Below are 14998 nucleotides of genomic sequence, written 5' to 3'. Positions count from 1 at the left end.
ATGGATGGTGACTTTTCAGATCGTAGTGTGGAAGATATGGTCTATTCGTAATAAATTGATATTTGAGAATTTGAAACCCACACGATTTCAATTACATAAAGAATGCGGATTGGCAGTCAGAGAACATGTGCTGCGCCTACGCAAGGAGAGTGATCACCCAACAGTGGTAAGATGGCGAATGGATGGTTGTTGGATTCCTCCTCCAGCCAATTGGCTAAAATTGAATATTGCAAGTATATTCAGACAACACTGGCAGACAGAATTTACGGTTCGTGATTATCAGGGGAGATACTTGAAAGCGGGTTGGAAAATCGGACAATCTGATATTAAGGAAAGAGATTATCATGGCTGGATAAATTTTTTGCATGATATTGTAACTGTTTAGAATCTGATTGTAAAAACATCTTGGAAGGATTCAGTCAAAGAGATTAAACAGAGTTTGGAAGGTAGGGGCCCGCTATCAGGTAATAAAAGAGACGTGTTGACAAATGACACGATGACAAGAGAGAAATTAGATTGATACTTCATTTCAAGTGGGAGTGTTCCTTATGTAATACAAAGCTAAACTGACTCCTATAAAAAAGGAAAAAAGTTACAAAACGAAAAAAAGTTACAACAGTAAAATAGATGCTACATTATCTGCGATAGTGATAAGGCTATGACAGTTGCTACAGCACCAATGTAGAAATTGCTCATTTGCACGATAAAAGGGATCGACTATTATCGTGCACAAATATAGCAACTGCTCGATAACGGTGAGAGTATAAATGTAGCAACACCTATTAACATGATAATAGGGATAACCATCCACGATGAGTGGAATGAATCACATTTGCGCGATAATGGGATAACGTTCACGATAAGTGGAATGAATCCAACGACACTTAACACTCCCCCTCAAGTTGGCATGTGAAGGTCAATCAAGCCCAACTTTCCAAGTAAATAGCGAAGTTGATCTTGGCCAAGTGCCTTGGTGAAGATGTCAACACGTTGATCTTTGCTATGGATGAACTAAGTAGTAATGATGTGTTGCTGAAGTTTTTATCTGATAAAATGGCAATCAAGCTTGATGCATTTGGTACGCTCATGAAAGACTGAATTTGTTGCAATATGTAAAGTAGACTAATTGTTGCAATATAGAATGATAGGTGCATCCGGGGGGGAACCAAGATCACGTAGTAAATATCTTAACCAAATGATTTCATTAATGGTCATGGTCACATATCTATATTCGGCCTCAACAGATGAACGAGATACAATGTTTTGTTTATTTGTTTTTCAAGAGATAGGATTGTCCCCCAAGAAAGTGCAATATTCGATGGTGGAGCGCCTTGTAATAGGACAACCAGCCCAATCTGAATCTATTCAGCAGAAAATGTGCATAGGGTTGTTAGCATGAAATAGAATTTCTTTGCCAAAGTTTTCCTTCAAATATTTGAGCAATTTCATGGCTGCATCCCAATGAGTTTGATGAGGTTCCTGCATAAATTGGCTAAGAATATGAACATAATATGTGATGTCAGGCCAGGTAATAGTTAAATATATGAGCCTTCCCACAAGTCATTGGTATAAAGTTGGATATTTAAGTATTTCATCACTATGAGCCAACTTTAAGTGTTGCTCCATCAGAATGTCATTGGGTTTGGATCCAAGATACTTGGCATCTTTTAATAGATGCAAAACATATTTTCTTTGGTTCAAGAATATCCCATGTTGAAAGCGAGCAACCTCAATGTCGAGAAAATATTTTAATTTTCCTAGGTCGTTAATATGAAATTGCTCATAAAGTAGGGCCTTTACTTTGGATATGAGAAAATCATCACTCTTAGTAATGATGCCATCATCCACATAGACAAGAACAAATATCCTTTTGGTTTCCATTATCAAGGAGAATAAGGAATAGTCAGCCAAAGATTGCTTGAAATCTGTGTGCTTGAGGACTTGAAAGAATTTGGTGATTCATTGACGAGATGCCTGTTTAAGTCTATAAAGAGACTTATTGAGGTGACAAACCAATTTCTCTTCCTTTGTGGTATATCTGAGTGATGGCTTTATGTATATTTCTTCCTCACCTCATTGTGACAAGTTTGGCAATTGGGGCGAAGGTATCATGGTAGTCCAAACCTTCTTATTATGTGTACTCATTTGCTACCAAACATGCCTTGTACCTTTCAATGGAGCCATCAAAATTATACTTGATCTTGAAAACCCATTTATTTCCAGTCGCCTTCTTTCATGGCGGCAAGGTGGTAAGGGTCCAAGTATTATTTTCCTCCAACGCCTTGACCTTAGCTCTAATAGCCTCACACCATTTCTTATCTTTTATGGCAGTGTGGTAATCCGCTGGTTCATCATGAGAAGATATAGAAACCAAGAAAGCTACATGTTTCTTAGAAAATTAAGAAAAAGACAGGTAGTGTGAAAGTGGAAAAGAGAACCTCTTTACCTTAGAGTTAGATGTGTATGCATAAAGTGCAGCATGTGAACATTGGTAGTCATTTAGGTACACGGGTCTGGTTTTAGTTCTGGTAGATCTCCTGCATCGATCTGGTGGGTTCATAGGAACTGAGAGGGGGGTGATTTCAGGTAAGTGTGTAGGATCAATTGGATTGGACGAGATAGATTTTGGATCTTGGTATTGGTCATCTAAAATAGGAAGGGGTAAGACATGATCAGTAAGGGTTTTCTCAATGTGTGAATGAAAGGAAAATATCTTCTCATAAAAGATGACATCATGACTCATGAAGATTTCATGTTTATCAAGATAAAAAACTTTGTATCCCTTTTTCTCATGAAGATATCCAACAAAAATATACTTGTGCGCACGGGCATCAAATTTGTGTTTATAATTGATATAGTGTGCACAACACAAACAACAAAAAACTTTTAAATGTTGATATTTTGGTTTAGATTTGTATAACATCTCATATGGCATTTTACAAAATTCTTTATCCAATCCTGAAGTGGGTAATCTGTTTATTAAATAAGATGCCGTGAGAACACATTCACTCCAAAGTTTGATATGTAAGTTTGCTTAAAATCTTAAGGCTCTTGCAACTTCTAGTAGGTGTCTATGTTTGCGTTCAAAACACAAGAATGATGTTGCAAAATGCCATTGGTGGAAAGAAAATTTCACATATCATGAGAAAAAAATTTAGAACCATTATCAAACCTAATGCATTTAACTTGTAAGTTAAACTGCACTTTAATCATATTGACGAATGTCTGAAGTAATTCCTTAGTTTGAGATATAAATGCATCAAAAATAGCCAAGTAGCGCATGAAAAATCAACTATAATAGTGAGAAAATAATGTGCATCAACAATAGAATTAGGAATGGAATATCCTCCCCAAATAACAACATGAATTAAATAAAAAGCATAAGAAGAACGTGAGTCACTATAAGAGAAAGGTAAACGGGCTTGTTTTGCTAACGGTCATATATAACATTGGCAATTGTTAGAGGGAATCATCTCATTGTATTGAGATAAATGCCTCTGGTGCTGAGATGATTGATGACCTAATCGCCAATGCCATAGGTCGAAGGATTACATTTGGTCAGTGGAGGTTGCAATAGTATGATGCGGCTCCATCTCTAGATAGTATAGTCCTGCATGTACTTTACCCATACCAATCATCCTCTTCAATCTATGGTCCTGGATTTCACAATGAGCAAGAAAGAAATGGACCTCATAATTTAAAGATTCAGTAAGTTTACTAACGAATATTAAATTGAATTTAAAGGATGGTATGTAGAGGACATGATCTAGTGCAATGTCTGGAGAAATGATGGCTTTTCCAATATGGGTCACATAAGAAAGTGTATCATTTGAAAGTCTAATAGGTTGTGAACAATGGAATTGGACTAAAGACAATGTGTTTAGTAAACAACACATATGATTGCTAGCTCCAGAGTCAAGAATTCACACACTAGAAAGGGAATGAGTTAAGTTGGCAAAGTGATTACCTGTCATGTTCACCATTGGATCTTTACCTTCTAATATGAGAGATAAGAATTTATTGTATTGGTCCATGGTGAGTTGGGGGGCAAGGCTATTGGTCGAACTTGTTGGTTCAGATTGAACTTGTGCTGCAAAGGTTTGAGAGTGATGACTTTCCACATTAGAAGTCCCAACATGTTGATTATTAAAACTGGCGGGTTTTGTTGAAAACCTGTGAATGTGATAGCAGCGATCCTTAGTGTGCCCCAACTTTCCATAATGAACACATTTTGATCGTTCTCTTTGCCCTTTACTCTTTAAGCAAAAATTGTTTTGTGGGAATCAATTTTGCTGCCCACCATGATCAACAACAGCAAGCACATTATTTTCAACTATTGACATTATTTTAAGTTCTTTCTGTCTTTTTTCTTGTAACAAAAATTGTAGGCTTTATTAACATTTGACAATGGATCTATGATTATAATTTGACTTCTTATGAGAGCATAAGATTCATTAAAACCCATTAAAAAATCTATAAGTCTCTCTTGTTAAAGTAAATTTGAGAGAGATTTGGAAGCTCTACAAACACATGTAGGGATAACCAGTTGTGTTGACAACTCATCCCATAGAATTTTCATATTTGTATAATAATTAGAGATGGATAGATTTTCTTGATGAAGCATCACAATGGAGTGACAAATCTAAAAAATGTATGGTCCATTGGTTTGAGAGAAACGTTCATGAAATTCTTTTTATACCTTGACTGCAGCTTCTAAATAAATCACACTCTTCATCAAATCCTTTGATAATGAATTCAATACCCATGAGAAAACCATGTTGTTGCATCTACCACATTAGGTAAATGTGGGTGAAGACATGTCTAGTTTCACAACTGAGCCATCAACAAAGCCCATTTTATTTTTGGTTGACAGGGCTATGGTGATGGCTCGACTCCATGACGCATAGTTATCACCCGTGAGAGGATTGGTGGCCAATATTTATCCCGAGTTATCCGAATGATGTGAAAAATATGGATTATCATTCGTTGATAGTTGGTTCTGGTTCATGCCCGCCAGATCCACTACTCTAAATTGATCGAGCACCTCCATCCGCCATGATGGAAAGGTCACTTGAAAAGCCGTTATCTCACTCACTTTGATTCCATATTAAAAGAGACGTGATGACAAATGACACGATGACAAGAGAGAAATTTGATTGATACTTCATTTTAAGTAGGCGTGTTCCTTATATAATACAAAGCTAAATTGACTCCTATAAAGAAGAGAAAAAGTTACAAAGAAGTTACAAAAGGAAAAAAGTTACAACAGTAAAAGAGATGCTACATTATCTGCGATAGTGATAAGGCTATGGCAGTTGCTACAGCACCAATATAGCAACTGCCCATTTGCACGATAATAGGGATCGGCTATTAATATCCATCCACGATAAGTGGAATGAATCACATTTGCACGATAATGGGATAACGTCCATGATAAGTGGAATGAATCCAGCAACACTTAACATCAGGAGTGTTTCATCATCTAGCATATTGCTTGTTGCGTTTTAACTTGGTGAATATCTGTCATGTTTCAACAAAACAGAATGGTATGGCCCGTTTGTTGGCTATCATGGCCACAAATGAGAGAGATAGTCTATGGACTGATTTGAATCCAGATTGGTTCCCCCTATGTAAGTTTGTAATTATCGTGTTCTTTCAATAAATCAGGTAGGGGTCTGTCTAATTAACCCCAGCTTTCCTTGTAAAAAAAAAAGATTCTAAACTGTATTATCGTTCTCTTGTGTGTGTGCGCGCGTGCCGGTGCACATGCATGTGCCATGTTCATATTAGGAATGTCAATGAATCAGGATTTTTTCCGACCGAGTTCGATCACTTAGTTGCATTTGGTAAGCCAAAACCATATCCGATTATAATTGAGTGCAGATATGGTTTTGATTATTTGCTACCAAATCCAAAAATATATGAGTTTGACGGATATCTGAATCCCTTCATATGCAAAAAAGTGGATTTGGTGTGAATCCGAGTCTGAATCTGAATTCTAATCCGTTTGGACAATGCCCAATTAGTTGAATATAGTATTGATCACATCCTATCCGAATCCCAACAGTTTACATCCCTAGTTCGCATGCATGCACATGCGTGTGTGCGTGTGTAGTGATACCGAAGTCTTAGCAAAAAAAAAAAAAAATCGTTTTCAGCATTGGTGTTAGCATGATATTTGACTGATATTTTTAGGAGCCCCATGTGGTGTTAATTAATGAGAGGTTTAAATGTTTATATGGGTTTAAGAATCGATACCAGATAGCAGAAAATATGACTTAAAGTAGTTATTCTTGCTTTGCACTGAAAATGGGAAAAAATTGCAGTGACAAAAGTCAGCAAAATACGGCAGCCAAATTCTTGCACGAAATTGAAGTTTTTATTGATCTCACATATTACTGGCATAATATCAGAAAAGTGAATAAAAATAAAAGAATATGTTTGCAAGAACCCCCCCTAGCCAATATGTTGGCAAATACCGTGATAAAATTGCAATATTTTAGTATAAACAGTTTAAGATGGCGACCGACATGCCACATTTTTTTTGTGATATTTTCAAAATATTGCTGATATATATTTGTCACACTGGATCCAACTATAGTGATGCATCGGGCTGCTAGCTAGTTTCTTTTTGACTTTTGGATGCTGTCTGCAGAAAGAGATGAGGCTGTGACTAGGTGCACAAAAAATGAGACATATATTCTTTCATGGCATTCTCTCTTCAGTGTGTTAACCTTGTTAACTGCAGATAAGGCAAAACCTGCAGGAATATTCATTGTGATCGATGGTGGAGTTGAATTGTTCCATCCTTAGCACAGAGTTCTTGAACTATTCCTTAGCTTTCACTAGAGAAAAGTGATAGGCAGAGTCAAGAATGGAAAACAGTGACAGCCGCCCGGGTCGCTTGAGAGATAGCGGGCCGGCCTGGGGAGAAGGTGCTGAGCCCTTAGTCTCAGGTTCGACTTCCACCGGGTGTGACTGGTGGGCTCTGTAAGGGCTTGGGTATCAGTGACCCCACTCAGGGTTTACCTTGCAGTGATGAGGGTTTCTTGTCATAATAAAAAAATGGAAAACAGTTGTGCTAAGTGGACAAAACACACTGTCATTCTCTCTCTGATCACATGTGAATCGTCCATTAGCAACTTCTGAAACGTGCAAATGCTTCTTAAGAGGAAGGCAGCCCCTGCTCATCTGACCAACCAACATGTTTCTCGATGGGTTGGTCACTGCCTAATTATGATGGGCATGCAGCAACCTGCCTGAGAGCCATCCATCATGGCATTTCTCGAGATGAGTGTGGTGTTCATCTCAAGAAAAACAGAAGTGGAGCTGCATGCTAAGCATGCTGTGCCGCTGCATAAAAAATGACCCCTTTCTAAAATTGGGAGCACATTTTGGTGAACCATATATTTGTTGCTGAAATTTGAGTTCCACGGCAGGTCTTCAAGTTTTTTTTTTTTATGGATGCAAATGGTTCGGATGTAGGCATTACTGAAACCGGTTAATTGGATTAGGACATTGGATGCAGATGTGGATTGCACTAGGTTAAGGAGATCCATTTTGACACACGCATTCTCTTTTTATATATGCTTTTCGGATCTAATTTTACGTGCACTGGATTGTAATGTTTAAAAAGTCCAATCCAAATCCTTGATTTGGATCTTGAAATAGATATGGTGGCAATGGCCAAGCAGTAATCAGATGGTTGGATGCTCAACTAAATCTTGATCCATTGAAAATCAGCTGTCCATGATTGGGGTGAGATCCAACTTGGCTCCAATCCATAGTTTGGTCAAATTCTTGTAAAATAGGTTTGATTTATTATTGAGTTTACAGTGTGCGCCTGGGAGGATCAAAAGCCCACTTGAGAAGAAAAAAACACATTAGGGCATTATGCTCCGGGTCCATTTCCTAGCCAGACCTAGAATTTGGTCCAGCCCATTGACTCGACCTGCGATATACGATATCGGATCTGGTCCCTCACCCATAAGGACCGACCCATTTTGGCACCCCTCTCCATAAAAGACATTGATTCTCCTAATCCCCCCATCCCCCCGAAAGATCCCATCTTGGAGGTCTTATCAAGAAGGTCACAATCTGGCCCGTCCAACATGTCACCGACGGCCACGTGTCATGATAGGAGGTCGCGATCAGTAAACCGTACGATTGCCATAGCGATTCTTCCACATGCCATGATGCCAAGCCCTGGATGTCTCCCCAACCTGACGTGTCAGATTCGTCCACGTGCCAGCCTGCAAGTGGTCCCTTCCCTGAGGGAATCATAATTTCCCATTTTTTCATGAAAATTGAAAATAATAGGAAAAGTGAAAAAGGTAAAATTATAGTTACAATCAGCACACCCACCGGATTTTCCACGTCAGCGTTTTACATAGTTACAGAAAATTAAAATTACAAAGGGAATCGATATGATACATGCGACGCGCAGCTAAGAAAAGCTACTGCGCTTTTTTTTTTTTCACATTTGTCTATACGGTTACCAATATACGAGGGGAAAGTATCTTTATACGGATACATATGGCCGGGTCATCGACTGGCAGACGGGTTGCGGTGCTGAGCATACTATCCAGTCAGCGGGCGATCTCCGACTTGTCCGAGTGCTCGAGCTGCTCCATCTCCCACCTAAGACTCAACGCGGCCGCATCATGTCTTGGGACGTATTCCTACATAAGCCCAAAAAAGTACATCACTCAATCCACATCTTATATACTAGAAAGAAAATTTTTCATATATATTTGATGCAGTTGATTGTAGGTAAAGTGTACTTGAAATCTCATGATGGAAGTCTTTTTTACTCGATCTAACATCACAATGTGAGTTTATTTAGTGAAGAATCAACTCTTGTTTCAAGCTTTTTCTATGAAAAAATATGCTTTTATGAGTAGGGAAATTAAAATCTGTGCATTTACAACCATTAAGTTTTGTATTGCCAGCAAAACCTGTACACAGGTCAGATTCTGGCCATTTCCTGCTAAAAACAGCATATGACATTGTCATCTGTTTGGGGATGGAGAAAATATTTTCTGAATCCGTTGTTACCATACCCTCTATCCGAAACCACCTGTTTTTTAACATTAATTTTCTTGATCTATCTGTTAATCAAGCCCTAGAAATGTAATCTCACATTGTTTACTAAAAAGTGTATTTTAAATCATTGATTTTTTGTATCCGTTTAAACCTTTTTTTTCCCCAAAAGTGCTTAAAAAAACAATGGTCTGAGGTACACCAATTTTTTTTTCTTTGGACAAGCAAGCTGGAATGTCCCCTGGGATTTGAACCCGAGACCAACGATAGTGCCCTAACCATCCAGTTCTTTCATTCAATCCCTACACTACATCAAATATTTTCACTACTGAAAAGATTTTGTTTTTATGTAGAATCTACTCGGTTCAAACTTCAAAGTAATGCCCCGTATTTAAACTAACCACGTACGCTGAACAAATGGATCAAATTGAGGATTTTTAGTAGACAGTACGATAAGTTCGACTGTAGAAATTATATTCTCCTTTAAAGAAATTTTGGCTTATGGGCACATTGGGAGCCTCTTCATGAGACATGGTCAAATTAAAACGAACAAATAGATGACATACATGGTCTTCATATGTGGGCATCTAAAACTATACCTCTATTCAATCGGAGCATTACTCATTTCCTATGTCCGAGCAAATGTAGTATATATATAGGGATCCGTTCAACTAAAGGAAGATCCAAAATCTACAACCAATGATAATCAATGACATTCTTTCTATAATGAAAGATTGAGTTTTTCATGGATTTTACCATTCATTTAGTGAGCGACATAATTTAGATTATGAATTTTCAATATTTAGATGCATTTTTTAAAGCACTAAAAATCAAAATCCTAAAGTACTTTGTATCATAAAGTTTTAAATGCATCGTGAGGATTTTTGACATTTCTAAAACATGTCTACATATCTAAATCTAAAGTCTTTCATGTAAATTATATTTTTTACTAAATAAATTATGAAGAACAAATATATAAGGTCTGATCCATGAGATGCTAAAACATTAGAGAAGGGGAGCCGTCAAATCATCGTTGGTTGTAGATTTTGGACCTTTCTTTAGTTGGAGGTCCCATTCCAGAGAGAGAGAGAACCTCTAGCTTTAGTAGTAGTTCATGGGCAGTTGGGGCAGATACAATTATGTGACGGGCAGCGGGTGTCACGAACCCTTCGTCCACGGCCTTGTCTACGAAGGAGAGCAGAGAATTGTAGTATCCATCAACGTTTAGCAGACCAACCTTCAAATAAAACAATGTTTGGTTAAGAGATTAGGAGACAATTAAGGTACCCTTAAAATCATAGGGTCATTAAGCTGGGGGTTATCAAAAAAATTACCGGCTTATCATGGATGCCCAATTGAGCCCATGTGATCACTTCAAGAAGTTCTTCCAGTGTTCCATACCCACCTTATTCACCATTTCACAAACAAAAAAAAAACAAGAGAAGGTTTCAATTTTGATCATCATCAATAATAATAATAACAACAATAACAATAATAGTAATAATATTATTGTTACTATTATGATTGTTATTGAAAGAAACAGAGATATGAAAAGTACCGGGTAGTGCAATGAAGGCGTCAGCTTGACGAGCCATTTCTGCTTTTCTTTGGTGCATATCTGATACGGGTCTCACTTCTCCTATTGTGACCCCAGTAATCTTGAAGAACAAAAGCAAGAACAGGGGGGGCCTTCATTTAGGAAAAGCAAAAAAAAAAAAAAATTGATATGAAAGCAAAATATATGGGCGGTTCAATAACAGGGATGAGAGTTGTTTACCTCTCTTGGCATGAGGGTCTTTGGGATGACTCTGCAATATATATATGCAAAAAATAAAAAGGATATTAAATGGGAAAAAGAAGAGGACTGTAGAGAGAGAGAGAGAGAGAGAGAGAGAGAGAGAGAGAGAGAGAGAGAGAGAGAGAGAGAGAGTTACCCTAGCACATGACGACCACCATCATAAACGGCTTGAGAGACAAGACCCATCAAGCCAACACTTCCACCTCCATATACAAGATCAATACTCCTCTCCACCTTCAAGCCCAGCAGGTTGAGCTAGGTTAGTATCATAAGGACACCTCATTTCACCACAATCACAGACTCACAAAATGAAAAAGAAGATACCAACCAATCGTCACAGAGGGGAGAGCAAGAGGGGCTTACCAATTCTTTTCCTAGTTGAATGGCTGCAATCTGATAGCTTTCTTTCTTTCCTGGACTGCTACCACAAAAAACACATATTCTTTTGAACTTGGATTTCACTAGTTGGTGCTGAGAGTCCATAACAAAAGCACCTCTCGCTCTCTCTCTCTCTCTCTCTTAGGCGGGCTAGAGAGAAGAAGGGGAGCACAAAAGGAGAGGAGGAGGGGTGGGGGTTTAAATAAAGGAAGAAGCAAAGGAGGAAGGGGAGTGGAGGGGTCAAGGAAGAGACCGTGGTTGGCAAGGTGTAGGGAAGTAATAAAAAAATAATTTCTCATACCAAAGTGTCCTTGGAATTCAACCCTGATCCCCAAAACTCTCAGACATTCAACAACCTTATTCTCACTATTTTTAGTCTACACGATTGCCTTTCCTCTTCTATACCCATATTTTCACCTTATTTTATATTTAATCTTTTAGTAGTCTTTGGATCTGGGTGTGTCTGGTTCTGATGTACTTTTCACTGTGTTTTTTTATGCAGCGGACTGCTTGAGAGTCGGTTGAGACTTGATAGCTCGGCTCACAAGTAGGGATGGCAGTGGACCGGGGGAAAGGGAGGCCCCGCCCCGCCTTGCCCCGTTTGGACCGGGGATGAAGGGTATGAAACGGGGATGGAGGCAGGGTCGAAAGTTAAAATCCATCCCCGTTCGGGGATGGACTTACTTTTTCCCTTGCCCCGCCCCATCCCCGCCTTGCCTCATCCCCGCCCAATCCCCGTTAATAAAATTACTAACTTACTAACCCTAATGCTAACCCTAAATCATGTGCAGACGTTCGTCGGCTCTCAACCCTCTCTCTCTATTCACCATCAGCGACCATCATCGTTGGTACCAGATTCGTCCACCAGCTTTGCAAGGGATGAGATGCAAGATTGGTTGTCTCTGGTGGAGACCTTGTCCCCCGTCCCGATAAATCCAGATTCAAATTGTTCGAGCATCGTCGGAGTCCATCAAGGGATAGGGGAAGCGATGTCGAACGGTAACAAGAAGGCATTGCTTCTGAGAATAGAGGACGATCACGACTGTGAGGAGTGCTTGTGGAGGGCGAGAGACAGATTCTTCCACAAGTTTTCGGCCAGTCAGAAGCAAAATTATGAGCTCGACCCTTGAAAATTCTGGCGTGATTTCGACGCTTACCGTTCGAAAGGTGCGGTCCTTCTTCCTTTTCCTTGATTTAGCTTGAAATGCTGGTAATTTCTTGGCTTGAATGGGGTGAGGACGGGACAGAACGGGGTGGGGGTAGGGGCGGCGGCGGGGATGGGGAAGGGGATAATTTGTTTGAGACGGGGCGGGGTGGAGGTCCAAAGTCCCCCCGCCCCGTCCCGGGGATGAAGGTTAACTTTTTGAGACGAGGCGGCGTTCCACTGCCATCCCTACTCACAAGTCACTCTCTCTCAGGATTTTTTTTATTGTTTATTTTTTCCTTTGATAGATAAATAAAGAGAATTTTGAAGTGGCTGACTGTGTTTTTGTCCTTGCATTGATGGTTGTTTCTTTGCCTTTTTTTTTACCTTTTTTTTTTTCCTTTAACGTAAACCCTTGCGACTCCTTACCCTATCCTTGGTCATTTCATCTCTCTCTCTCTTGTGCGACGGCCCGCACGTAGGGGTGCGCATGGGCCCCCGTGGCCCAGCCGGTTCTGCCTATGTATAAATATATAACATAAAATATGATATATATATATATATATATATATATTATATAATAAGCCCTACTCGGCTTGATATAGGCCCACAGGCCTAACGGGTGGGCCATGGGCTGGGGTTTTTCCAATGAGCCAGCCCGAACCATGATGACCCGTTGCCCATCCCTAGCCACACGTGCAAATATGTATTTTTCAAAGAGATTAATCGCAGAAATAAATGAAAATTTTGATACTAATCAGTTAGAAACCTATACAATGCTGAAAGTTCACTTTGTTTTCAAAATACACCATTTTAAAATATTATGATTTTAATGCAATATTAACATTTATCTTAATCTTTTATTCTTTTGTATTATCTATTTATTTTCTGAAAGTATTTGAAGTTTGTATATCCTGAATTTTTCTTATATTTTACAGAATATTTTTATTTATCTCAACATTTTCCTCCCTAAGAAAAAATCCTGATGCTGATGTTTATGACAGTGGCCATGATTAAACTCATCCATATAGTCTAGTGAACCTCAAAATGAATGAGTAGATGACGTTCTACTCAATTACTCAGAGGTGAGCCAACGTAAGGCAATGTGGTCGTGGGGCCCTATTCGGGGTTTTCCCTCGCTTCTGCGCAGTGGCGGAGCCAGGGGTGGGCATGGGTGGGCGGTCGCCCACCCCAGAATTAGAAACCGAGTCGAAACATGATACGACTCGGGTCTTCTTTTTCATTCCGCACGATTTGGTGGTTGCATTCTTTCCTTGTGAATGCTTGTCGAAGAAGATCAGAGCAGGGTGGTGCAGGAGTGAAGATCAAGCCTCCCTGCGATACAGAGTACCCTATGGCCTATGGCACCCAGACGCAGGAGACGGTGGACATGGGATGAAGCCAGCCAAGGGAGTTGCTCCGCCTCATGCTGTGGCGAGGACCGTCCCCTCCGAGAGGGAGCTGAGGAGGCACCTCAGTTGGAAGTCCTTCGGCTTGCTGCTGGATCACCACCGAGAAGGAGGTGGCTCAACTACCGAAACAGGCTTTTGATCTCAATCTATGATCTTCACCACCACGGAGGCTTCGAGCCATTGCGCCACCGATAGAGGTCGATCATCACCACCCGAAGTCTGCCCACCCAACGAAAAACTTCTGGCTCCGCCACTGCTTCTGCGAGGGTTCTTAGACGTTCTACTCAATGACAACACAGTGTCCACACCAAAAGACTTATCATCTAATAAGGGAAACAAAACTTTTCATTAATATATTTATTAATAAAAAAAATACATTACAAAAACTCCTTGTATAAATAAAAAAATAAGATAATAAATTAAACATTGGTATATCATAGTTTAAGAATATATTGGACCCATCTAAGAGAACCACATAGGTGGTTCTTGACCTAGACTCACCTGGTACTAATAAAATATTCCATCTAGGTTGGTTCAGTAGAATTTTGAAAGCAAGCCCTCGGCCCCAAACAATTGACCAATCTCATGGTAAGAAAATAGCTAGTGACATGGGGGGTCATACTTGTATCAAACAGGGTCGTATTTTACATTAATAATATCTCTAACCTCCTTTTTCTACCTGATAATGCTAGGGTTAGGCAAGATCTCCCTACCTGTTCATTGTTCATTAATGTATCGAAGAAAAAGAAAAAAAAAGGGCATCATGGAATATTCACAATAATAACCACATACCAACAAAAATAAAAAAATAAAAAAAGAGAGAACCAGGACTACTTATTCAACGGCTTAGTTATAGCCGAGCCGTGGGTGCAATCATTCGAACCTTTTTTCCCGAGCCGAGCCTGACAAACGGCGCCGACTTGTCCAATCAAGCTGCTCTGATGCACCTGTCCGGACGGCGTTTGCTCCTTCATCCAAACCGATCGCTCAGCGCACGATAGCGATGCGTCGAACGGTACGACTACGCCCCGCAGACGTCGACGGCTACTTTTTTAAATACAATTATTTTTTTCAACAGTAGAATGCGTGCGCACGCGCCACCACCACTCACCGCACATGCACAAGCACCCTCGTACATGTGAGCCACCGCGTTCTCGATTCTCTCCGGTGCAGTTGGACCAATGTATTTCTTTAATGTGCACTTTTGGAATCAAGAAAAACTCT

At 39.7% G+C, this 14998-nt stretch overlaps 1 protein-coding gene across 4 annotated transcripts; it reads right to left on the bottom strand.

The window, feature by feature from the left end:
- Positions 1-8318: 8318 nt before the first annotated feature.
- Positions 8319-11571, bottom strand: LOC149818110 (cytokinin riboside 5'-monophosphate phosphoribohydrolase LOG1-like). Of its 4 annotated transcripts, none has more exons than XM_089985135.1 (7): positions 11204-11571; positions 10977-11074; positions 10820-10850; positions 10601-10700; positions 10377-10447; positions 10095-10279; positions 8319-8681 (listed from the first exon to the last, which is right to left on the bottom strand). In XM_089985135.1, exons 1-7 carry the CDS (start codon positions 11321-11323, stop codon positions 8648-8650), a joined length of 639 nt encoding a protein of 212 aa, XP_089841261.1. In that variant the 5' UTR covers positions 11324-11571; the 3' UTR covers positions 8319-8647. The 4 variants fall into 4 exon arrangements, with proteins under 4 accessions (XP_089841261.1, XP_089841262.1, XP_089841259.1 ...); XM_089985133.1 differs by having other exon boundaries at positions 8369-8681; positions 10136-10279; positions 11204-11554; XM_089985136.1 differs by lacking the exon at positions 10820-10850 and having other exon boundaries at positions 10601-10731; positions 11204-11560.
- Between the last annotated feature and the right edge of the window lie 3427 nt (positions 11572-14998).

The sequence above is a fragment of the Nuphar pumila genome, chromosome 13, assembly GCF_984573655.1.
Source record: "Nuphar pumila chromosome 13, dmNupPumi1.hap1.1, whole genome shotgun sequence".
NCBI classification, from domain to species: Eukaryota; Viridiplantae; Streptophyta; class Magnoliopsida; order Nymphaeales; family Nymphaeaceae; genus Nuphar; species Nuphar pumila.
Note: the sequence above shows the minus strand (reverse complement) of the source record. Positions and strands in the feature narration are given on the sequence as shown.